Raw genomic sequence first — 26,152 nt, forward strand, 5'->3', positions numbered from 1 at the left:
TTTTTTTCTCTTTTAAACCATGAGCGCATGTTTGTCTAGTAATCTCCTTTTGACACAACATTATTACTGCAAATATACAACTACTGTTAAACGGAGAACAATAGACAAACATGCGCTGACTATGTACAAAGTCAGTGAAAAAGTGGGCGTCCTCATTATCGTACGGAGATTCAAGTCGCCCTCGTGGCACAGTGGTTAGAGCGTCTGCTCTAGAGTCGCGAAGTAAGGAGTTGATCCTTACGTCGCGGGTTCGAATCCCACTGTGGGACGTGGAGACCGGTCCTTCGGATGAGACCGTATAAACCGAGGTCCCGTGTCGCAGTAGGTGCTGGCACGAAAAAGATCGCTCACTGCTCAATGGCCGTAAGTGCCGAGTATAGGACAAAATTTGCAGCTCTCCACCGGCAAGTGATGGCGTCTCCATATGAGTGAAAATTCTCGAGAGGGACGTTAAACAACATACAAACAAACAAAACAAACGGAGATTCAAGATATTGTGATGATCCCCGCCTTTGAAAACAGCTTCGTAAATACATACTTTTATTTAATGTAATTACGTAAAGTTGTAGATTACATGTTGACCATTCCTGCAATTAAAAGAAAAATGCTTGTTTTGAAAGTTTATTTTGTCGCAATTTTCGCATGTCCTTAAGTGCAGTCATCCTTTACAAGTAACCTTCACGCAAGCTATCTAATTTTTCATAATGGTTAATTGTTATATATGTGTTTCTACCAATTTAACTTACCCCCCCCCCCCCCCCGCCCACTTCTCAGTACAATAGCGCTATGGAATATTTCTCTAAACTTCAAATTAGATCTCGGATCGACACAAAATTTTAGGGTAATGTCGCCAAGACTTCGTAGTTCACGTTCTGCAACGTTTGATTGGCATTATAAAATCTAATGATACGTGAGACCAACAATTTCGGTAGCGATTAAAATTTCTAACCAGATTAACTGATAAAGAAAATAAACTTTAACCAGGAATTTCATCAGATGTCATTAATGAAATCCATTTTCTTTGATTCGATCCATTATCTTGCTGCTAGACGTAAAAAGTTTGATACAAGAAAATATTTTATTGCCTATTTAGATTTTTAATACCCCAAATATGAGACTTTTTTAGTGCAAAAAGGTCACACAATAATTTACGCGCATTAATTTGCATGATTTGTTCAATGGTAAATATTATTCAAACTATTTTAAGTAAAATAAGATTATGTTTATTGCCATGGTTACATCTGATAAAATATGATAACGGTTAAAGCGATTAACCAAAGAGTCACAATTTAAGTGCAGAAAGGTCAACTTAATTGTACCGTAGCTTAGTTAGATGCACACTGACCCCCCATTTTCTCTGCGATTTTGAGTCATACTATATGAGTACTTATCCAAAATATACTTCTCAAAAAATTCTTGATATAACAAATTTCACGAGTGACATACCTTAATAATGAAAAAAAGCGATTTTCGGTGTTAAATAGCAGTTTATGCTTTCATTGCCCTGTTCTTCTTCTTACACTGTACATATACATGTATAAATTTAAAATATGATAGAACTTCACAATATAATGCCTCTTCCAATCTTACGAAGGGCATTTCAAAAGTTCTGGCAACTGGTATATAAAATTTTAACTACGTTACGGATTAAAATGACTCTGATACCACTGTAAAGCTTAGGCAAATATGCATTAGTAGTGACGTCATTTTACATTCAAAATGACGTATAGGTCTGCTAAAATGACGTCATAATTAGGTATACTCTGTATACTGGGCGTAAAAATGACTGATAAGGAGAACAATTTTTTTGTTGAGCAAAGAGCGTATTGCAAAATTCGCTCGTTGCTTGGCTTTACGGCAACAGAAATAAAAGCCGATTTAGATGTAGTATATAGAGAGCATGCTCTTTCATATCGAGCAATAGCAAGATGGGTAGTTCAATTTAAAGAGGGTAGAAAATCAATTGAAGATGACCCCCGTTCGGGGCATCCAGTTTGTGCATATGGCGAAAAAGAAATCGTCGCTGTTCAAAATACGATAGCTGATGATGCTAGATATACAGTTGAGGAAATAGCAGACTTAACTAACATTAATTCGTCAGCAGTTTTTCGTATTTTAAAGGAAAAACTTAAAGCTTAGGAAAGTCTGTGCTAGATGGGTGCCGCATCTTCTCTCGGAAGAGCAAAAGCGCATCCGGGTAGAAATGGCTTCACAGTTACTAACAATTTATGAAGATTGTGACCAAAGGCGAATAAATGAGATTGTAACTGGTGATGAAACATGGATATATTTTTTTTGAACCGGAAACTAAGCTCAATAACAAAGTTTGGATCGATGAAAATGATACAAGGCCACAAATTGCACGCAGAAACCAGTCTGTCCGGAGAGTAATGTACGCCTTATTTTTTGATTCTAAAGGCCCATGTTGCTCAAGTTCCGGTTCCAGAACACAGCAGTGTTACTGGTCAATTTTATGCAGAGAATGTCTTGTCTCAGGTTGTAGAGCACTATAAACCGACCCGACCAACAACCAGTACTAGAGGAATAAAGCTCCTCCGTGACAACGCACCTGCCCATAGATCAGAGGTAGTAACCAAATATTTAAAGGAAAATGGTATTGCCGTTTTACCACATCCACCCTACAGTCCTGACCTAGCTCCATGCGATTTTTGGTTGAATGCCGTTATCAAAGAAGCCCTCCGAGGACGGCGATTTGAAAGTCGTCATGCAGTCGGAAGTGCCGCATTCCAGTGTATGAAGCGTATACCGAACGAGGACTATAGGGCAGCATTTTCCACGTGGATTTCAAGACTGAAAAAGTGTGTCCAGGTCAATGGAGACTATTTTGAGGGATTGATATAATTTAATTTATGATAATGACGCTCATTAATCTACCGCACACCAGTTGCCAGAACTTTTGAAATGCCCCTCGTACATGTTCTTTCCAGAAACTTTAGAATAAATAATTTCTTTTTATATATTACTTTGTTTTTTTTTTTTGTTTATTCATTGTTATATCTTCCTCCCCCCCCCCCCCCCCCCCCCGCTTGAAGAGGTAATAGTGATGGGGCTTGAAAGGTTAATAGTGATGGGGGTGTCGATCCGTCCGTTCAGTACACTTGGGGTACCCATCTCTTATCCGCAACTCTCCCTATACCACTGACTAAAATTTAATGAGGCGATCGTGCACATCCTATTTCATCAGACAGAGATGTTCTGTGCTACAGCATATTCTAGATGTGCTGTAAATCTGTATTCTCAAAAACTTCTTAAGACTTTTAAAAAAATATAAATCGCCATTTTTTTTTCAAAAATCAGTAACATTAAAAGGTACGACTTTACTACACTTTATACAAACATCCCTCACGATAAATTAAAAAGTATAGGCTCTTTGATAACAAGGACAACTGCTTCTTCAGTAGAAATGGAACAAGGAAACTTCATATCTTGTAATTGGTCATCAGCAAAATTACTTTTTTAAAAATCACTCTGTTTCTACCCACAAGTACTCTAAGTTGATATTGAAAGGATGCTGGAGTTCCTCATTGACAACATTTATGTAGTCTTTGGAGACCATGCAGGTCTTCCAAAAAAAAAAAAAAAACTGTTGGAATTTCGATGGGCACTTACTGTGCTTCTTTATTAGCCAACTTGTTTTATATTCATATAATTTAATTTTGTTTGTATTCTAGCCTCTGATTGGTTAATATCCAAAAAGGAACACAAATTATTTCTGTATAACCTGGTTTGGTATGGGGACACACCCCCCTGACAACCAGCTGAATCATCTGTATCCATACAATCCTCTCATTTCCAGTCCTCGGGATTCATGGAAAATTCCAGATTTGTTAAATGTACCTTTAATTTCAAACAATAATTCGATCTTACCACATGTAAACAACCAACATGGCTGCAAGGTCTATGTATCAGTTTTTACCTCCCCTCGATTCCCATCACTTCCGTTACTTCCGTTACTATGGTTGTATTATTGAGCGGCAAATTTGAACTAATAAAAAGTAACGAAATTTTACACCCATAGTTATTTAATGATTTTAAAATTAAATTATAAGGAATGACTCTAATTCTTGGCCAAATTATTCGAGTATAACCTGGTTTGGGTCAGTTTACGCTGTTTTATAATCCGCTTCGCGGATTATAAAGCGTAAACTGACCCAAACCAGGTTATACTCGAATAATTTGGCCAAGAATTAGAGTCATTCCTAAAATGAAGCAGAATTTAATCAAACACTTCTGCATGAGAAGAAGAAAACACTTGCTGTGGCCTTCAACTCCACAATCTGATTTATCAACGACGTGTTAACAATTAATAATATTCGCTTTCATTCATATGTTGACTCGATATATCCCAGTGAAGTCGAAATAAAAAAAACCACAGAGTCTGCCACATCTGTTTCATATTTAATTTTTTTTTATTGACTATAGACAAAAAGGGCAAACTATCAACGATATTAATGACTTGAACAGCTTTTCCATCGTCAACTTTCCTTATTTGTGTAGTAATACAGTGTATTCCCCAGTCACCTGCATATGGTGTTTACGTCTCCTAACTTATTTGATACCCAAGAGAATGCTCTGAGTACGATCAATTTTTTAACCGAGGCAGACTACTGACAGATAAGTTGATGTTACAAGCCATCAGAATCGTTAATTGACTACACAAAATTCCATCTACCTGATCAATATATACAGGGCTCACAGCGGATGTGACCGGTCGACAGGGGATGCTTACTCCTCCTAGGCACCTGACCCCACCTCTGGAATTTCAGGGAGTCCGTATTTTATGCCCTGTTCACATATTTGTTTTGTTTGTAGATTTTTTTTTTTTTAGATCGATCACTGTCAGATATCTTCATATTTGGGGTTTCCCACGGATTTTGCCATTCTTTCTATACTATGGGGTATCCACCTCTTATCCGCAAATCCTATTCTACCGAATAAAAGTTAATGAGACTTTCACAGAATCTTTATTACATAGTGCCATTGTGCTCCTCCTGTTTTACTTTTTGATCAAGTTTTAAAAAGCCTGAAAAACGTCAGATATTTCGGACTGGCACGTCAATCCCGTCAAATATCAGAATTGTAAAAAGAGTGTGTTTCGGACTAGTGAGCTCAGTGCTCAAAGTACTGTACCTCTGCTCTCTAGCCAGTATCCATCTATAAGTCCCGCATCGCAATAAAATACCAAAATTTATGTGTTAATTTTGACGAAATTGTTGTATGTACATTTCCTTGGTACTTCTATTAAAAAAAATCATTAACGCACGACACCACCCACCCCTTTAATCGACTAGACAAAATTATGATCAACTTATCAAAAATACATGTATACGTCAAACCTAAAAATAGATGGGGATACCGGAAAAGGTTGTTGTGAAATAAACAATAACAACTTGGCTAGCGAAGATGACTTGGCACATTTTTTCATTTCTGTTGTAGGCATGAAACATTCACCATGAGTTCAGAATTTATACCAGGTGTAGAGGCAGGGGCCGATGTAAACGGGGAACTTGCCAGTGACCTTGATAATGTACACAGATTGTCAGCACTTGAAGACTCTTCTTACTGTGACAAAAATGTCTCAAGAACTGAGATATTAGACTTCGGTGATCAAGGATTTTTACTGCATAAATTAATGACACCAAGTGAGTGTCAGCATGTCATCGAAGACGGTGAAAAGATCGGATTTGGTGAAATAAAAGGAGCAAAACGAGACTATCGCAGCTGTGACAGGTAACGTTATGTGTTTATAAATATATGTGTATGTGTGAGAGAGAGAGAAGGGGGAGGGGTCATTTTCGTATGATTACCTTTTATCGTATGTGTACAGGTTAGTGATAGAAAGTGAAGAAATGGCACTAATTCTCTGGAGGAGGATACAGCCCTATTTAACTGACTTCGAAGTTGCAGAAGATTCATCTCTGAAAGACCTACACATTCATGGTGTACCATATTTACTCAGGGGAAAATGGCAACCTGTTGGACTGAACAAGGTACAATTACATGTAAAAGACTTAGTGATGTCTTGGTATAGCAAATTAAAAAGGAAATTGTGTAATGTAACACTCATACTTCAGGTCAATTCAAAATTTACACTTATAAATGCATGCCATTCATGTTATTGTACAACAATATGCTATTTTTTCCAGTTGTTTCGGCTGTGTAGATATTACCCAGGGGGTCATTTCGCCCCACACTTTGATGGTTATTATACCAAGAGCCCAGAGGAGAGATCTCTGAAGACCTTTATGATATACCTCAACGGAGATTTCAATGGAGGAAGCACCAACTTTGTTGATGAAGCACAAACACTGCACAAAGTAAAGTGTATCAAAAGACTTAATTTATAGTCGGAAAGTGAAAAAAGACTCTAATGTAACAATATTATGTTATAAGACTTTGCCTACATTTTTTATGGATATATTACCTAAAAGTAATTAAAAGAAAATATTTTTTTAAATAATTAATTGTGATTTTTGATATTGTTAAGTAATCTTTAGAAATAATTAATTTCTCTGATGGCCCCTTTTCCAAATGCATATATTTATTTATACTGGCAGGATAAAAATGGAAAGTACTGTGCAGAAAAAGAAAATGTTCTTTGTAAGATCACACCAGAAGAAGGAATGGCCATCTTGTTTAATCACCAAAGACTTCATGAGGGGGAACAACTCTTGTGAGTAGCTTTAAGATAGACAATATGTAGCATAATTGGTAAAGTAACATTAGTACAAAATGCATTGAAACATAGAAAAAAATTCTGATATGAATTTTTTTAATCTTTAATAATTTTTTCAGGTCTGGCAAGAAGTATATTTTGAGAACTGATATTATGTACAAAAAGATGGGAGAGAGACAATTGGATGCCAAACAGGAAAAAGCAATAGCCCTGCTACAGGAGGCTGAGAGACTAGAGGTAAATGTCTAAACATAAGGACCAAACAGGAAAAAACAATACCCCTGTTACTGGAGGCTGCGAGTCTAGAGGTAAATGTCTAAACATAAGGACCAAACAGGAAAAGCAATAGCCCTGTTACAGGAGGCTGAGAGACTTGATGTAAATGTTTAAACATAAGGACCACACAGGAAAAAGCAATAGCCCTGTTACAGGAGGCTGAGTGACTAGAGGTAAATGTCTAAACATAAGGACCACACAGGAAAAAGCCATAGCCCTGTTACAGGAGGCTGAGAGACTAGAGGTAAATGTTTAAACATAAGGACCACACAGGAAAAAGCAATAGCCCTGTTACAGGAAGCTGAGAGACTAGAGGTAAATGTTTAAACATAAGGACCAAACAGGAAAAAGCCATAGCCCTGTTACAGGAGGCTGCGAGTTTAGAGGTAAATGTCTAAACATAAGGACCACACAGGAAAAAGTAATAGCTCTGTTACAGGAGGCTGAGAGACTATAGGTAAATGTCTAAACATAAGGACCAAACAGGACAAAAACAATAGTCCTTTTATAGGAAGCTGAGAGATTAGAGGTAAATGTCTAAACATAAGAACCACACAGGAAAAAGTAATAACCCTGTTACAGGAGGCTGAGAGATTAGAGGTAAATGTCTAAACATAAGGACCACACAGGAAAAAGTAATAGTCCTGTTACAGGAGGCTGAGAGACTAGAGGTAAATGTTTAAACATAAGGACCAAATAGGAAAAAAACAATAGTCCTGTTACTGGAGGCTGAGAGACTAGAGGTAAATGTCTAAACATAAGGACCATACAGGAAAAAGCAATATAGCCCTGTTACAGGAGGCTGTGGAAATATGTAAGGGCCTGAATAGGATCAATATTAGAAGTTCATTTAAACACCTATCTCTATCTACCAGTAAGTACAAGTCTGTGCTTTGATAAATATTTTGTATTTGCCTCCTGTTTGAAATAAAAGTCCATTCTATCATTGCATCTTGCAACATAACTAGGATCCCTTTATTGCCAAGTTGTCAAAACTTCAAATAAATGAAAAGTCTTTAACATTATTGCTATTTATCATTGAATAACATTTGCTTGTTACTCCAATAGTTTTAAAATATATATACATGTATGTAATATTTCATGGAGTGCTTGTTTTAATTACAGGCCCAAGGGGATTGTATGCAGGCAGCTGACTTATACAGGAAAGCATTCAAGTTATCCCCTGAGCTTGAGAACTGCTACTGAAATTCTGAAGTGCTTCATCAATGTTCCATGATGTATTTTATTTCTATGCATAAAACAATGTTCATGAACATTTTGTACTCTTCAACTGCACAGTCAGGTCAATTATGTAAAGGCATATTTCATATATTGTTATTCATTTCAATTCTTTATATTATATATACTTGGCTTTTGAATATTTTTGTGTCTTTTTGATGAGATAATCTTCACACTCTGCTCAGCAACAAATTACAAACCAAAAATGTACAAATTTGTTACTTCTATGAGCCATCCTTTATCTGCTCTTTGATGCTAAATGGAGAATTTTGTCTCTCAGGGATACATTTCTAACAGTTAAGATCTTGGTGAGAGAAATACAATTTTGTTGATTATAAACATTTAATTTTATTAGACATGTAGAAAATATAGATCATTCTTTAAATGGATTGGTCAATCAAAAGGAAGCAAAACATTTAAACAGTGCAACATAGCTATAAACAATATTCTGCAGAAAAATTAGCAACTAGTAAAACAGATTTTGAACATAATTTGACAATTACTCTTAGACTAGTTTAATATGAACATAACCTAAAACTGGAGTTATCAAATATTATATAAAACAACATATTACATTGTTTACAATAAAAAAAAAACTTAACCAATGCTGCATTCCTAAAACTTAAGCCTAATCTTTCTATACTTTGCAGTTTCTGCTTTGAGAGATAGAGTCTGGTTGTGTGATAAGAATTTGATAGGTCTATCAATGTGACCTTGACCATCTGACCTCAAATTAGGGCCATGTCAACTACTTATTTAAAAAAAAAAGTCATAAGTTGACTACAAACTTCTAATGTTTGAAAAAAAAAATTAAAATTTAAAATATGTAGGGCCAAATCCCTATAATTAAAATACATTCTGCTGATTTAACAAAGTGACAAAGGGGAATAATTTTGATTATACAATGACTTTTTCCCTAAATAATGTGTTTCAACAGTGTTGGTCAGGGTTGAAACACATAAATTCCACAAAAACAAGTTTCATGGAGAAACAAGACTCTGATCTTAATAACAGAGATGTATGGATAACCTGACAGGGTGTTTCCAGTTTGCCTCTTGATACATTTTGCTAAAAAACTAGAACCACAAGAACTTTAACTTGTTCGATGGAATTTTGAAAATGAATGTTATTTGTCTGGAAAAGTTCAAAATCAAGTTGAAATGGCATAGAATAAATAAACATCTAATTCTATGAGAGAAAATAAAGAATAAATGAAAATCTATTCCAATAGTGAAAACTTTGTCCAGTTTATGAACAACACACACAATGACCAGATATTCTTCAGCATGGTTAGAGAGTAATCATTGAATAAAAAAATTAAATACTAGTAAAACATATCTACCGGTATATAAATCACATTGCAATTTCAGGCTTACTTAAATTGGTGCTATTTATCTAATAAATATCATTCGAGTAACTAGATTGTATATAAAACAGGTGGTAAGTCTTCCAAGGAAAAAAAAGATATTTCTTCTGACTTTATTCTTCCATGTGTTTAATACTTGTCTATAGGAAATTTACGATCCTCTATTGCAGTTTCTCAATTTTTACATTTTAATAGAAATTTACATGATGAGGCAGAATACGACCTTGTGGATTTCAAAACTTAAGCTACACATTATGTAACACTGGTCAACAGTATAAGGCATTGTGTGTCATGCAAAAGAATTAAATAAAATTTATTTATTACATTTTCAACAGTGAAATACTGTAATTTATTTATTGAAGAAAAGTGATATTCTCTCACAGTGTGAAAGGATACCAAAATGATATTCTCTCACAGTGTGAAAGGATATCAAAGTAAGTAAAAAATAATTTCTGGACTGTCATAAGATAGAGATAGTAACTAACGATCTTGATAGAGCTAAAACTGCAAATTTCTTCCCAAATATGTTGGTAAAAGCCATGCTATGTAATGTTTTCAATCTCAGAACTGCTAAGCTGTTACGTCTCAACCGCTCAACTATGACGTCAAGCCTATGACACTGTGTTAAGAAAAGACAGAGGCAAAGCTAGAGAAAATCAAAGAAAATGTAATAAACAGAAAATTCAATGTTTTGTAGATGAATATGGAATTTATTTCACTCATGAGACAGGATTTTTTGATATTTTCACTCGTGCTTCGCACTCATGAAAATATCAAAAAATCCTGTCCCACTCTTGAAATTAATTCCATATTCATCTACAAAACATTGAATATCCTCTATATATAATAATGATAATAACAGCACCAAGCAAAGAGATAAACATATACATGTATGCTCATTAAATACCATAAGAGGAGTCTGAAGATTCAACTAAAGGTACACATAAAAATGTGAAGTGAATGCTTATATAATGACTAAACAAATCAAAACATTTCTTATATATATTCCTGTTGATGTATGTCAAAGTTAAAAAAATAATAATCAAAGTACTTGCTTTTACATGTATATACATGTAAGTTTAAATTCAATTCAAACCCTAAAACAAAAATACTTTTCTTCTTTCTCAGAAATATTTACATTTTAAAACCAATACATAATTTCAAATTGTGTGCACAGTACATCCACAATATGGGTTAACCATAAAAATAAATAAATAAATGGTGGTGTGTTTCTAGATATCACAGAGAAATAAGTGCATAGCATGAACTGGTTCTATCAGGTAGAGTCATGGTACCTAGAATACAAGGCATTATAGGGTGGTTCTAATAGAATGCTGGAAATTCAATAGGAATGTACTGATGTGGGTTACTCCGCCTTCTTGCTATCTCTAATAGCTACTACAATGTACTACATTTCATTCCATAAAATTTGTGACCTTCAAGCAAACTCCAAAATCTACAACATGTACAATTAAATTATGTAATAAATAGTTCAATAACTTTACACACCTAAATTAGACTTCCTGTTTTTGTTAGAAAAAGGAGGTACCATTGTACTGAATATTTATATGCAATACAAAATGCAGTGAAATGCTTCAATTACAATCCTTGATGATTACAACCGATGATTTTCACTTCCTAAGAAATACAGAATAATGGATTTCTCATTGGATATAATATGTGTTAACTGTAGTGATATTATATAGATGGTCTCCATGAGACTGCTGTAAAAGTATAGAGAACCATAACAGACTCTTCTACATGTGTAGTCATAACATTCTTATATCCAGCACCTAGATGAACACAAAGTGAAATATTTATAGACTATACTATAACCTTATGAAGAGAGAGTTTTCTCATAATGGACAAAGTATCACTCCTTTATCAATTTTTTTGTTAGCATATCACTTAGTATTTGGAATACTGAGGAGAAATAAATAATGCACAATTTAACAAGCTGATTCAACAAATTATATAACAATCTTGCAGGTATTCTATGTATTCCAATAACATGATATACATACATGTACAAACATGCACAATATAAATACAAATTACATAACAGTGGACAAATAAGACTTCATTGTCAATCTTCATATTAAAAAAAATATCATATAAATACATGTCTACATTTATATACTTTGTATTTCTCATATTGCACCTAGATTTTTTAAAATTTTATTCACAACACATAAAAAAAATAATAACAATTCTAAATCCTTATTTTTTTTTCTTCCTGAAATAATGTTAAGATGAACATATTCCAAAGTTTATACATGTACATGTAGGTACAACATAAGAAGGAAAAAATAGGTCCCAAAGAACTATGCATGGAATGTAAAAACTATTACATTTATGACCAAGAAAGAAGAGCATCTAGTGATGTCACAGTTTATCTCATTATAATTTCCTACGAATTGTTATCTTTTAATAAAAATTACTTTTTACATGTATTCTCAAAAAACCTAGAAACATTGGGGTAAGTTCCCAAAGATTGAAAATAAAATATAATCTTGCCAATATCTAGAGTTTTACAGTTACTACTCATATGGAGTGAAATGAGATCCATTGTTGTAGACTGTTGATATCAGACATCTGGAGATTCCACAGTTACCCTGGGTATGCACCATTGTCCTCTGTCTGTCAGCTTGTCAACTTACGAAATTTTTCTATAGTGTGGATGCTACTGGAGAGTCTAAAATTAGACACATGAAGAACAATCAGATATTAACAAATTTTATTGTTTACATGTACCAGTATCTATTGAACATTTCTGTGTAATACATTATTTTTGTATGTTTAACTGTGCATTTTTGTCCCCTGCTTTCATTTAAAGTGGGAGATATTAATTTGGGTCTGTCCATCCATCCATCTATATTTCTGTCTGTGTGTAACACTTTCATTTTTGAATGATATCTCAGGAAGCCTTTGAGCTATTGCAATGAAATTTAATACCACAACTATCTATGGCCTAAAGAAGACCCCTATTAATTTGAGGTCGAAGGTCAAGGTTATAAATTCATTCATTCTGTTTATGCTTTTGTTTCCGAGCTTTTGCAATGACATTTCATATCACAACTCCTCATGGCCTAAAGAAGATCCCTTTTGATTTTGAAGTCAATAGGTCAAGGTCAAAAATCCTACATTACAAATAATATTATTTTCCAGATGATAACTGGTTTTGTTTTGTTTTGTTTTTTTTTTAAAGCTTTTTTAAGAAAATTTAATATCACAATTCCCTATGATATAAAGAAGACCCCTATCTATTTGAAGTCAAAAGGTCATAGGTAGAGGTCATTAATTCATACAATCTGTTTGTGTGAGCACTTTCGTTTCTGCTGTGGTTTTTAAAGATTTTCCCCTTTATATTCCTATGCAAATCTTTGATAGCCTAAAGTGGCCCCATCCTACCCCAGGGGGTCATAATTTGGAGAAAACTTGAATCTACTCTGTGTTATGAAGCTTTCTCCTATGTTTCATCTTTTCTGGCTCGGTGGTTCTTGAGAAGAAGATTTTTAAAAGATGCCATTCAATTTTCTCTAAATTTTAGTTATCTCCCCTTGAAGGACAGTGAGGTCCTTCATTTAAATAAACTTGAATTCCTTTCATCCAAGGATGCTTTGACAAGTTTGGTTGAAATAAGCCCCGTGGTTCTGGAGAAGAAGTTGAAAAATGTGAAATGTTTACAGACAACACACAGCATGACAGACAGATGCCAGACACTATTCAATCAAAAAATCTCACAAGCTTTCAGCTTAGGTGAGCTTTAAACACTTATTTGAATCATATATAAATGCAAAATGAAGAATAAGAGGGTCAAGGTTTTTGTTTGTTTGTATGATGTTTAACGTCCCTCTCGAGAATTTTTCACTCATATGGAGACACCACCACTTGCCAGTGGAGAGCTGCAAATTTTGTCCTATACTCAGCACTTACGGCCATTGAGCAGTGAGCGATCTTTTTCGTGCCAGCACCTACTGCGACACGGGACCTCGGTTTATACGGTCTCATCCGAAGGACCGGTCTCCATGTCCCACAGTGAGATTCGAACCTGCGATGTAAGGATCAACTCCTTACTTCGCGACTCTAGAGCAGACGCTCTAACCACTGCACCACACGGGCGACGAGGGTCAAGGTAATAGAAATTTCAAGGTCAAAAAATTCAGACAGATGAATAGCTCCCACTAATATGTATCAGTGTGTTTATAGAAATATCTACAATATTTGCTTTGATGAAACCAAGTTCAAGACAAAAAAAAAGGTAATAGGAGGGACAAGATGAAAAAAAAAAATAATGACACAGTTGTAAAGTTCTTGCCAATATATATCCATATATGAGTTTTTATAAAAAAGATCTTGAATAATAACTTTGAAACTGAGCTGTACACAAATCGGGGGAAAATGAGGTCAAGGTCACAGGGAAGGTCACAGTCAGAAAATTTTTCATCTTTATCTCTGTATAAAATTTGGTTTACATATCTTGAACTATTTCTTTGAAACTGAGCTAAATGCAGAGTGTGACGATGGGAAGACAGAAAACGGACATGACAAACACTATATGCCTCCGCCATATTCATAGCGGGGCATAAAAAATAGATGACAGTCAAAATAATATTTGACATTTATATCTCTGTTTTATGGTAAGAAAAATTTTTTGAGGTTTTCAGATCAATGTATTATTTTAACAACATTCAAATAACATGCAAGAAACATACCTTCCAAAAGCATTCACCAGAGAAACAATTTCTGATCTCCTAAGCTGGAACTTTTGCTTGTGATTGGCATTCACTGTAGATTGTAATCCTATACTGTCTCCAGAAAACAGAATTTTTAGAGCTGTTCCCATACCTTGTACCTGGAAAACACATACAGCATTTCAATACACCTGCATGAAGTTTCTGTTCAAGTCTTTTAAGAATGTTTTCCTGGATAAAATTTTCTAAGGGCCATAATTTGAACAAAGCTTCATTATATTGGGTTGCTGATATACAAATATTTGCTCCTCTTTTAAAGCTTTTTTTTTCCACGTAGCTTTCAATATATAACTTTGACCCCTTTTTGGTCCCATCCTAGCCCCAGGGCAATGATTTGAAATTGAACACACTTGAATCACACTAGATAAAGAAACTTTCTCTTGAGTTTTGTCTTTTTTGGTCCATTGGCTCTTGAAAAGATTTTTACACAAACCATTCTATTTTCTCTATTTCCTAATTATCTCCCCCAGGAAAGCCCTTTAGTTGTAGAAAAACAAGAAAGTTTGGTTGAAATTGGGTCACTGATTCTGTAGAAGAGGTCTAAAATGTACAACAGACAGACAGCTAGATGGATTGATGATGGACAAGCTTTGACCAGAAAAGAATCATGTTTTGTTTCATAACATAAAATATTTTTAACAAAATTTGGAAGATGTTTCCTACCTGTAATTTTCCCCACAGCTTACATTTGTCACATCCAACACAATCCATGATGCGGGAAATATTTCTAAAATGCTCACGGAATTCAGTCTGCAAATAATAATATATTTGATCAGAATCATTAATTTCTTCAAAATTCACTCTTTATAGAATTAAGTACCTGTACCCACTTCATAAACTTTAAAAAAGAAAATTCAAAAATTTCGAAGTACCTTAAGTTTCTTTGCTACTTTTGGATCTCCTTTGAAAAGGTTGCTTTCATCAAAATGGTCTGGAAACGATCTGATATAAAACATAAAACATATTCTTACAGAATGTGGTATTAATCAATATAATATCTAAAGTGATACAGGCCAATTTGTGAAAAGTATTCATTGATACTTGAGCCTTACTTGATGACTTTAAGTAAGTCTTTGACTCCTTCCTTAACATCCCTTTCCTCTTCCGGATTGCCCGTAAAAAAATCTTCCTAGTTTTAGAAAAAATGCAAATATTTGCATAAAAATAAATAACAAAAAGGAAAGAAATGAAAATATATTTATCTGGCAGTGAAACTAAAATTATGCTTTCCTGTATACTTATAGTGGAGTGATTTTCATTCCTTGTAGTTTTAAAACACATTATGATCTTTACGATATAACATACATTTATAATGAATCAACATTGTTCATTCTTGGCACTTTGCAGTAAACATATTTTACATTAATTTATTAAAATAATTAATGGTTTATGGTTTTAATGTAGCAAACCTCTTCTAAATATGGTGCAGCCTTAACAAGGGCTCGAAGTTCTACCAGATATGTGAAATACAGGTTTTTCAGTCGCTGTGGTCCTTGACCTTTAGTTGCTTTAGGGTCAAATCGATTAATAAATTCCTCAGTATTTGGTTTGAACTCTGGTGCTGACAATAAATTTTTTGCTGAAAAGTATTATATTAATTGTATGTATAATGGCAATTACTTGCTAACATTTAGAGGAAGCATTTGATCAATTCAGACAATACTTTGTCTCATATTTGGCTATGAAGTTGTAATTTTCTAGGAATTAATATACATGTAACAGATAATTTGCCTAATATGCAATGCTTATTTTCATGTTCTGTTACTGTTATGACATATTTATAATAGTTTTCTCTTTCCAATGATTTTCCATTTATTTTTCAGTTTCTATTGGAAAACAGCAAAAAAGTAGAACTGCTGTCAAAATTATACATGCATTAAAATAAAACCTCATTTGCTACTTATTCAGACTTTCTGGAAACCTCTACAAAATGTTTAATAAATACATAATCCGGGTTGTCCCTAAGAACTGAAATAGCAAGGGATATTAAAAATGTAGAAGGGGGTCTGGGGTTCCCCCCTTAACAGGGGGTTGAGGGGGAATACCAGAGTAACTGGGGGAAAAGATAATGTCATTATATAGGCAGGGAAATTCCCCAGCCCCCAGGTCTTAGGGACAACCCTGCATATACATATCAAGTTAGCTGAATAGACAAAATTTATACAAAGGGGATGCTCTTGTAAGATGTCCTGACAATTGTGTCTAATACTGTAAAATGGAAAAAAAATTTGGTGCATAAGTATTAGCACACCAGCAATTCATTTCAAAATAAATTTGGCACAGATCTTGAGGTTTGTTCAACAAATTTTCTCTGTCAGTAAACAATGTACTTTCATTTCTAACCAAGGCATGTCCATTATTCAGGTAAGATGTTGGTCACCTTTTACAGTGATACAAAGTATAATCCCTTAATTAATCCGTAATTATAGAATTAAAATTCAAGTATGAACGTCGATTTTATTCTCGGCAAGATGTCAGAAAAATGGTGCTGACAACAGGGTGTACAGTATACTGCATGTGTATTTCTTTTACAATTTATCCATAGATTTACATGTATAATTTGTTTTACTAATTGTTTACTTTGGTAAAGAAGGGAAATCACTCTCTGGTGCTGCCACTGTTACTCAATAATACACATCCATTTTTTTCCATGCGTGTGAAAAAGCCCCAAATGTTAAAGTTTTACACAAGAAGCATGAATACTCAATTCATGTACTACACAAAATTTCTTGAAAGCAAAGTATTTAACTCACAGGGATAGAGGTACTCGTTGCAGAGATGAAGATTGATACTGGTGTGGAGTCCTGATATAAGTCTATAGAAAGCTCGCTGCTCCAAACATAGACCTTATTTAAAAAGGAATAAATGATCTGAATTAAATACAATGGCAATTTTCTCACAAAAGTGATCCACATAGAGTGAAACAAAAAATTGTCATTCAAATACTAAATTGTATTCCTTTCAACTACATTCTAGCTAGTGTGTATAATCTTATATTAGAATAATTTGTTACAATTCAAAAGATTAAGCTATCATGATGAAAAGAGAATTTTCACATGCAAAGATAGATTTGTGCCACCATTCCAGAACAGTGATCAGGCGTATCATATATGTGTTCATTCTCCAAATTTTTAGTTCATTTTTAAATTCAACTTGAAAACTATAAAGAATATTTTTAATCTTCTGAATAGAACACAAATTAGATTAATTAATAGACAGTAGTTTGGATTATATAAATAGTCATTTTCATGGTATTATGACTGTAATCAGCTTTGAAAATTTGAGAGAGAGGAAAAACAATGATCAGTTCATTAGCTCTTTGAGCTAAAATTAATAATAATTAAAAACAAAAAGAATACACAACAACATACAAAGTGAACAACAGTGCCTATGTAAGCTATTTGACTTATAATCTTATTAATCATAATACATGTATTATACATGGACTAAATATAGTTGTAAATCATGCATCAATCTTTTATTGCATGCATTTTGAGCTGCAGGCAGAGAAAAGAGAAAGTTAGTACACAGATTATAAATATAAAAGCAACACCAGCATACCTTCCAAAGAGCCTGTAATGAAATGGGGATATCTTCAAATTAGTATAATGGTCACTTACTGGGCATTAAAAAAATCCTCATTATTTAAGCATTTGTGTGTATTAAATAAATTTAAAAAGGAAAACAAAATAAGGCAAGGGAAATGGATTGTACTAATCTTTACATTTATTATATACATGTACATTTATATGCATTCATTATCCTTAAATTATAGTCATCTTAATTGGACTTTTTCCATAGACAAGGCACTTCTTGTATCAAATACAAACTTCTTCCATTCTTGCATTACAAATTTTGGTCAAATAAGCATACGACATTGCTTACCACCCTGTTTCCCATCTTGTCCTTTGACCTAGCTAATCCAAATGACACTTAATTCTAAGTCATGACATTTTTCCTTGTAGCAATTTTTGTGGCAAGTTGAACCTTCTTATGTTCCTCAATCATAGAGTTAATGGATTTAAAAAGCAATTTTATGCCTCTAGTTTCTGGAATTTTAACCTTGTCCAAATGACCTTGGTTAAGGGCCGTGACACATTCTCTGCTCATTGGCAACATCTAGTGTTTATGACACTGACTCGGGGCAAGATAAAGCCTGTGCTCATGAGCAGTCTTGGTGCCATGTATGAGCTCCCATGACCCTGGAACTTAAATATATGTCCCAAACACGAATTTTACACTGTAAAACAAATTAAGTTGACCTTATCTAAATGATCTTGGTTAAGGATCATATCCTTTGGTGATAATCAACCTTTGTACCCAGGAAGATGGATTCAAAGCAATACAAACCTTCCATTTATCAACATAACCACATGTGAACATAAAAAGAATGATTAGGAAAAATATATATAAAAAAAAATATATTCCTTCAGCATCAATATTTCTGGACAAATACATAATGTAGAAATTCATGAAAAATGAATTAGTAAATTAAAAAATTAAAAGCTCCCATTTCAGCGACATTACCATTATATAATCCTTGAAATACTAGTAGGTAAAATATGATTTTCAATTTTGAGTGCAACTGTCACAGTCTACCAATTTATTGAGATTGCTCAACAAAAATAAGAAAAAGAAACAAAAATGTGCAACATTTGTTTTGTGTGCTAAACAAACCTCTGAAAAAATCTGAACATAAAGAAGTTAATATCTAAGAAAAGTAATGTTTTACCAAACAGTCTTAGAATGATATATAGTGTATCATAGCAAATTTTGCTTACAGAGAACATTCAGGTAATATAGTATCAGTAAGTTAATATCCATGAAATTTTCTAGAATTCATAACATTGTTTATTATCGTTTTTTTTTTTTACTTCCTACCTGCTAGAGCCTTCTTTGACCCATACACGGCGCCTTCTGGTCTGTAAATCAAGAATATCTATTTTTACACAACTTTTTTTCTTTCATTGTAATTTTTTACAAAGAAAAAAAAAAACAAAAAACCTTTAAAGGTAACACAGACACAGTATGAGAAGACTTCGCTATGATGGACAATATACTGACTTACTTGAAGCAGTTCTCCTCGTAAATACTATTCCAGATCCTGTGAGGGGAGGCTCCTTTATAGCCAGTGTATCGCTCTGGATTTAACAGGAGGTCTACATACTGACAGTCAGGGGTATTATCATCTTACAATAGAAAAGAAATCATTAGTACATGTATTTATATGTATTGAATAAAATGTACAGATTTTTACTAGGAGATTCTTACAACATTGAATGGAAAATACACTAAGTTTCATTGAGATGATGGCCATATTAAGGGATAATTATATTATAAAGGTCATAAAGACAAAAGAACTTGTAAAGGACTGTAAATGGAGAGAACTTTTTTTCTCAGAAAGTTTTTTTTTCTTGGGGTAATGAAGAGAATTTCCTTCTTATAAGAAGTAAAAAAAAAAAAAGAAAGAAAGAAGAAAACAATGAATTTGCTTTTTCAAAGTTTGATTTAAATTTTTTTTGAGTTATTGATACCAGAATCATAAATTATTACCCACTCCAACAAGTTTTACACAAAATTTGCTTCGACTTTGACCTTAGACTTGGTGCACAACCTTGATCAAGGGTTCTCTATTATTGATCAAAGGAGTGTGAGCCAAACTTTCAGAAGCAGAAATTACATACCAGTACTTAAGACAAGGATTTTTACCAAAAAAAAAGATTGTTTCTACCTTTACTTCTGACATTACAACTTGACTTTACTTGAGGGCACTCTTTAGGTGAAGTATGAGCCAGATTGGGCTAAGGGGGGAGAAAATAGACTCTGGACATGCTCTGGAGAAATACAGTCAAACCCCGTTCTCTCGAACTCAATGGGACCGAGAAAAAACTTTCAGATATCCGAGGATTCGAGAATCACGGGTAAAATACTTAATGAATAAGGGGTTGGGACTTCTAACACTTCGACATATATCCATGGTATTCGATATATCAGTGTTTGAGATTCCAAAGTTCAACTGTATATTCAAACAGGCCTGTTTTGACCATGACCATTTACCTGTAAACTTGGATCAAAGACACTGCACACACTTTGCCCATGGGTACTCTATGTATAATGGGATAAGGGGAGAGAAAGTTCTCTGGACAATTAATACTGGACTAACAGATAGAGAAAAAGACTGATCACTATATGGAACCCACAGAATTAGATCCCAAAATCATTTTTTTTTTTATAATCAGTGACAATTTTTCCCTTCTTTTTTAAATTAGCTTTTTCTAATCTTATATCCTGCATAGTTCAGTTTTGCATACTGTGAAAAAAAAAAATAATTACCATCTATTTCACAAAAGGTTTCTTGCTTATCATCATGACGAGTCCAGTTCTTAAAAGCCTCTAATCTCTCAGCACTGAATAAGACAAACAATTCTATTAATTACAACATAATTTCAATATGGCTTTATAAATGACACTTCAATCTTTGTCAGGGTTTTGTAAAATGAAGAACTGTTAATACCCTTTGTTTCACAAATTTGGTACTGTAAATATTGTTATTCACAGAGTAATTTTCATAAATATTCAGCAAGACGTCTTTCATAAATATCCCCCTGTATACCAATGCCTTTAAACATACTTTATTCAGTTTTAACAATACATAGTGAGTCCCACTGGAAATAACTCCCACATGTAATTTTCTTGCTTCTAATTAGCATAATTAAATACACAAGTAAAAATCCACCTTTACAGTACTGTATGATTACTACAGGTATACCTCACCTAATGGTCCTGTCTAAAGCACTGAGTTCTCTCTCCTGATCACAGTTTTCAGGTTCTTTTTGAGCCTCTTCTGAGTACTGTCAAAATCATAATATAGTTACACATTCATGACATATTGTTGCACTATAAATATTGCATCGATTTGCATTAACCTTATATGAAAAAGGATACTACCAGGCTCTGTGACTTGACTGCTTACAATGAATAAGAGAGGTTCTAAATTTAAACACTTAAACTTGTGTAGAAAGTAATAATCTATGTATGTGGAAGATTATCAGACATCAATCACTTTACATTTTTTTTAAGTCATAAAATGAATGCAATTCATTAAATTTCACATCAGTACACCATATTATCAGTAGTCAGAATTTTTATAATAATTTTGTAATATGGAATATTTGCATTTGTGGCAACTTCGCGCAAACTAAATAGGCATCCAATCTCTATACATATAGTTTGGACTGATTTGCTTGCAGTATACATACACATACATGAAATAAATCACTAAGACTAGATTTATTCCTGCTACCTTATTGATTTCCTTTGGATTTCCATTGCCATTTGCCTTTAATCCCTCTGGCACCTGATCCTGCAAAGGAAATAATTTCATCTTAATTGATTTGCCATTGAAGCTTCACTTCCATTGAAAGTTCCATCTATATTTCATTACTGATCTCTTCATATTACAAAAATATTGAATTGGAAAGTCTATAGAAATTCCCTTTATTAATGTTGCTGGTGATGAAAATAATAAAAAAGAATTGTCACTTTCTCATTTTTTAATATTTATTTTTACATGCTAGTATAAAATTAATATGAAATTGTAATGAAAGTATGATGTACCAGGTATATACAACATGTAATGTTTACAAATACTCATATTTTTTTTAATCAGGGATTTATGTCAAGATGAATTTCTTAATCAATCTAATAATGAAATTTTAAATAATTGTCTTAAAGATAACTAAAAAAATGTTAAGATTTATTACCTCAGAACAGGACTGAACATGGCAGTCCTTTAGAGCACATCGACTATCATCAGACCAGAATGGACAAGGCTTCATTAAATTCACCTAAAACAGACAAGTTATCTTCACACCCATGGAATCTTTATTCTTGAAAATTTTCATCCATGTTTCAATCTTGCTCTTTTCTTGACTGATTTAAAAACTGCATATTTATAAATGAAGCTAATCATACTTTAAACAAGCTCTATACTATCTATTTCGAATTAAAATTAAAACTTAAGGTACAAATATATGTACTGGCATGTATTTGGACAACATTTTCCTTCTTTTCTATTATATCCACCAACTTAAAAATCCTAGCCACTTTTGTTTTAACCTTACGGCAGGTGCAGACTACTGATATCTTATCCATCTACTTCCGTCAAATAAATACTGATAATTTATTGAAGCTTATAATATAAATCCATTGGCCAGTATTTTATCCACAAGGACATAAAGTTTCCATATGCTTGATATAAAATTTAAACTTTACTAAAGGTCACGAAATTAATTCAGACCAAACAAATGCTGATAATACTTTTAGACCTCAATTTCATCCGCAGGGCACAAATTTTGAAATGTCATGTGTCCAATAGGCTTGAAATTTTCTAATTTACTCAAGGTCAGTGGTAAGGTACCAGTCAACCACACCAGTTATTGATCCAATATGTTTTGTAATATCAACATGTAATCATATTCCTCTCTCAAAGCTTTTTATAATCAGAACTATTTTTTGAAGAACTTCTTCCTTATGCTCATTCAATACACTCAAAATCTGAAGTACTACTTCCTAATTATTAGTGCTGGACTTGCAAGTTTTGTGATGCTTTTTTTCTTCTTTTTTTAACAATGTATGCTATTACATTTATCAAAATTTCTTCCTCTCTTACAAATCATGACCTTTAACCTTAGTCTTTTACAAACATCCTCTGTGGTGTATTGTCACCTTAAAATATTCGGAAACAGAAGTGAAGCACAATGGTTTTTTAATATGGAATTTATCAGAGTAGATTCATCCCTCCACATTACCTTAAAATACCTAAAGTAGTCCCGCTGTAGTAAGCTTTTGAGAATGGGGTAGATCTTTTTGTTGTTCAGAGAGTCCAAATTCTCCACCTTACATGAGCAGTCATCTACTTCACCTTGTAGCTAAATGAAACAGAGAAACATCTAGCTAGGTTTTATATATTCTAGCAAATACAACTTCATGTCACTCAATAGTTTGTACTATCTGGAGTGAAAAAGTTCCCTGTTTATATTCATTAAAATATCCATATGGGACACATCTTTCAAACATGTGCCTATTTTTGTTAATTAATATAAAATTCAACTTTAAATTCTTAACATTTGCAGTTTGTACAGTATGCAATATATTTTATTCTCTCAAAAACCATCAAATATAAAAACATATTGTGATGTTTATATTTCATTTTTTAAATGAGAACTAAATGGGAGGTAGTTTCCTTATCTCCATCTCTTTTCCTGTTTATTTAATAAAACATTTCTCATATGGCTGATTTTTTTTTAATTATACCAGAAAAATCAATTCAATTCTGAAATCAATAAAACATTTTAAAGCAGTATACCTACAAAATAATTGCATTATTGAGATAAAATGAATCAACTCTCTTGCAATAATTTTTGTTCTGTCATCAAATTTTATCAGTTCAGCAGGGTAACAGGTGTTTTTAAAAATAATTTATCACATTATAAAGTACTTATGGCTATTTCAGTTCTAATGGAGGGATTAATTCATGCACTTTTACACTATCACATCATCATACTGTATAACGGTGTGTAAATTTATTAGGGAAAAAAAATGTGTGAGGTATTAAGAAGTGTAGTTACAGAATATTTAATGTGAAACTGTTTTATCCAAATTAAATTACCAATTATTGCAGAACACCATTGAACAATCTTTAACTTTGCATTTTAATTTTCTTTCTTAGTGCAACTTAAGGACAGATGACACAAACAAACCTTTATCAAAAATCCTGAAAATAACAACTAAAGTCGTGTTTACATAAGGAAGATGAATAAAATTAATTGCATTGATGTTAATTTTTTATTCAAAGTTTTACAATAATGTGAATTAAGTAAGAAAAAGTTGTGTAGATTAATAAGGATTGTTCAGAAAGGTAGAATTTTGGACATCATAGTAAGTTTACAATTTCTTAATATTTTAGAAATTTATTATTCGCATCATTTACAACCAAAATAGGTCCAAAAATATATACCAATCCAAGCATCCATTTTTTGTTTAATGTATCATCTGTCCGTAACATTCATTCTATTTAGAATATTTGTGTAATTTTATATTTTTAACAATGATTCTCATGACTAATTGACTTTGTCTCACAATGTTGTTTTTTTTTTAAGATTTACATATGCACATGAAGTTTTTATTCAGTTTTAATACTTTTGATTAAAAAGCAAAATCATGTATTCACCTTATCTTAACAACATATGTTACAATGAGCATAACAAAATACTGGTACAATGGTTAACATACTTGTTATTGTAATATACTTGTATAACAGACATATGCTTCCAACTAGTAGTAGTTAGTTCTTTCATAGTAGGCAAGTGACACATCATTGTAACAGATTCTTTCAATGTTAAGAAAAACAAAGTACTCTCATCCAGAGCAAACACAGCAATGATTCTTTCTGAATCAATATTCCACCTTTTTGTTTTTGACTCATAGGAAGGCATAAGCATTTAGATGTCTATTTAACTTACAAAAAATGTAACTGTATGTTATACAATATTGATGCTGGGTTTACGAAAACCATTTGGGTTAGGGATTGAGGAAATTGAATAAGAGTTGTAAAACAATAATGTTGAACTTGTTAGTTTCTACTTATGATAACATATGCTGCTCTTCCCTGTTGCTAATCTACAGCTCAGGGATCCCATCATGTATATTGATGAAAATACTATAACAGGAAGAGAGAAAATGTATCGCTGGATCAAAAATTGAACCTTGAAGCCCCGCATTACTAGTCAAGTGCTCTACCAACTGAGCTACCAACTGGCCAACATCCAGGGTCCAAAACATTAGACTCCTCCTCCTTAAATTGTCTTTGCTCTCAAAGACACAACCCAAGATCTTATTTGCCCCTGGCAGGACTTTCACCTGAAAGTCCAGAGTGGTCAATGTTAACAATGAAATCTGTAACAGAGAAAATGTATGGTCCACCTGGTAGCTCAGTGGTTGAATACCTGCATGGCAAGTGGGAGGTCCCAGGTTCGATTTCCAATCCAGCCATGCATACAATAATTTTCTCCTTTCCTGTTATGATATAAAGGTATTCTAAGTATAGACATCAGAAGCAAATTGAAAGGGGGGGGCAAAAAAAATAGGGGGGCTAAGCCCCCCAGCCCCCTGGTTCCGACGCCTAAGCTAAGCTGACCATATTAACATAGAAACATCTAAAAGTGTTGCTTTTGCAAAAAATGTGAAAGTACACTTCTAGCTTCTATTAAATCACTGAACAATGCAATGTTTTCTTTTCAGTAACAATTGATTCATTTTTTGAAATGCAAAGTTAATTGTAATGCTCTCGATTTAAGTTCTGATTAGATTGAGTTCCATTTCATATTATTCAAGTTGATAATACTAGAAATATGGCAAATATGATGACTAATCCGAGTTGCAGCATGTACATAGCTGATGAAATTGAAGAGGAAATTCGAATTTGGGTGTTCTTACCTTGCAAAAGCAGGAATTAGACTGGCTTTTACTTCCATTTTTTGCAAACGACAGCAATGGAAGTATGGCTGAGAAGATCAAAACCTTTATCAGTAGTGAAGTCATTTATCACTTATTATATGATTATTATATTATACCGCTTCATCTAAGACCTAACCGCTAACGCAGACATCCATATGCTAATTTTTGTTTTGATTCTAAATATACAGTGAACTAAAGAACATATAACAGGATATGATGTCGCTTAAATATAGTCCTTAAACTTTAAAGCTGCTAATTACACTAAAATGGTAATTTGTTTAAAAACTTTTAAATGAAAATTTA

The 26,152-nt window shown here is 33.2% G+C and overlaps 2 protein-coding genes across 2 annotated transcripts; one reads left to right on the forward strand and one right to left on the reverse strand.

Annotated features, from left to right (window-relative positions):
* The first annotated feature begins 5,432 nt into the window (after positions 1-5,432).
* LOC133182372 (uncharacterized) lies at positions 5,433-8,325 on the forward strand. Its single transcript, XM_061317196.1, has 6 exons — positions 5,433-5,751; positions 5,849-6,011; positions 6,168-6,338; positions 6,579-6,694; positions 6,817-6,934; positions 8,099-8,325. The coding sequence occupies exons 1-6, from the start codon at positions 5,474-5,476 to the stop codon at positions 8,177-8,179; spliced, it is 927 nt and encodes a 308-aa protein (XP_061173180.1). The 5' UTR covers positions 5,433-5,473; the 3' UTR covers positions 8,180-8,325.
* Positions 8,326-11,710: 3,385 nt separating this feature from the next.
* Positions 11,711-25,987, reverse strand: LOC133182369 (ERO1-like protein beta). The gene is made up of 16 exons (XM_061317194.1): positions 25,829-25,987; positions 23,143-23,262; positions 22,096-22,179; positions 21,636-21,695; positions 21,107-21,183; positions 20,666-20,739; positions 19,401-19,521; positions 19,214-19,254; positions 17,894-17,905; positions 17,086-17,178; positions 15,742-15,911; positions 15,385-15,461; positions 15,205-15,274; positions 14,996-15,082; positions 14,294-14,433; positions 11,711-12,273 (listed from the first exon to the last, which is right to left on the reverse strand). The coding sequence occupies exons 1-16, from the start codon at positions 25,931-25,933 to the stop codon at positions 12,222-12,224; spliced, it is 1,383 nt and encodes a 460-aa protein (XP_061173178.1). The 5' UTR covers positions 25,934-25,987; the 3' UTR covers positions 11,711-12,221.
* Between the last annotated feature and the right edge of the window lie 165 nt (positions 25,988-26,152).

The sequence above is a fragment of the Saccostrea echinata genome, unplaced genomic scaffold (genome assembly GCF_033153115.1).
Source record: "Saccostrea echinata isolate AGI-Se365-2 ecotype Australia unplaced genomic scaffold, CSIRO_AGI_Sech_v1 ptg000009l, whole genome shotgun sequence".
NCBI lineage: Eukaryota > Metazoa > Mollusca > Bivalvia > Ostreida > Ostreidae > Saccostrea > Saccostrea echinata.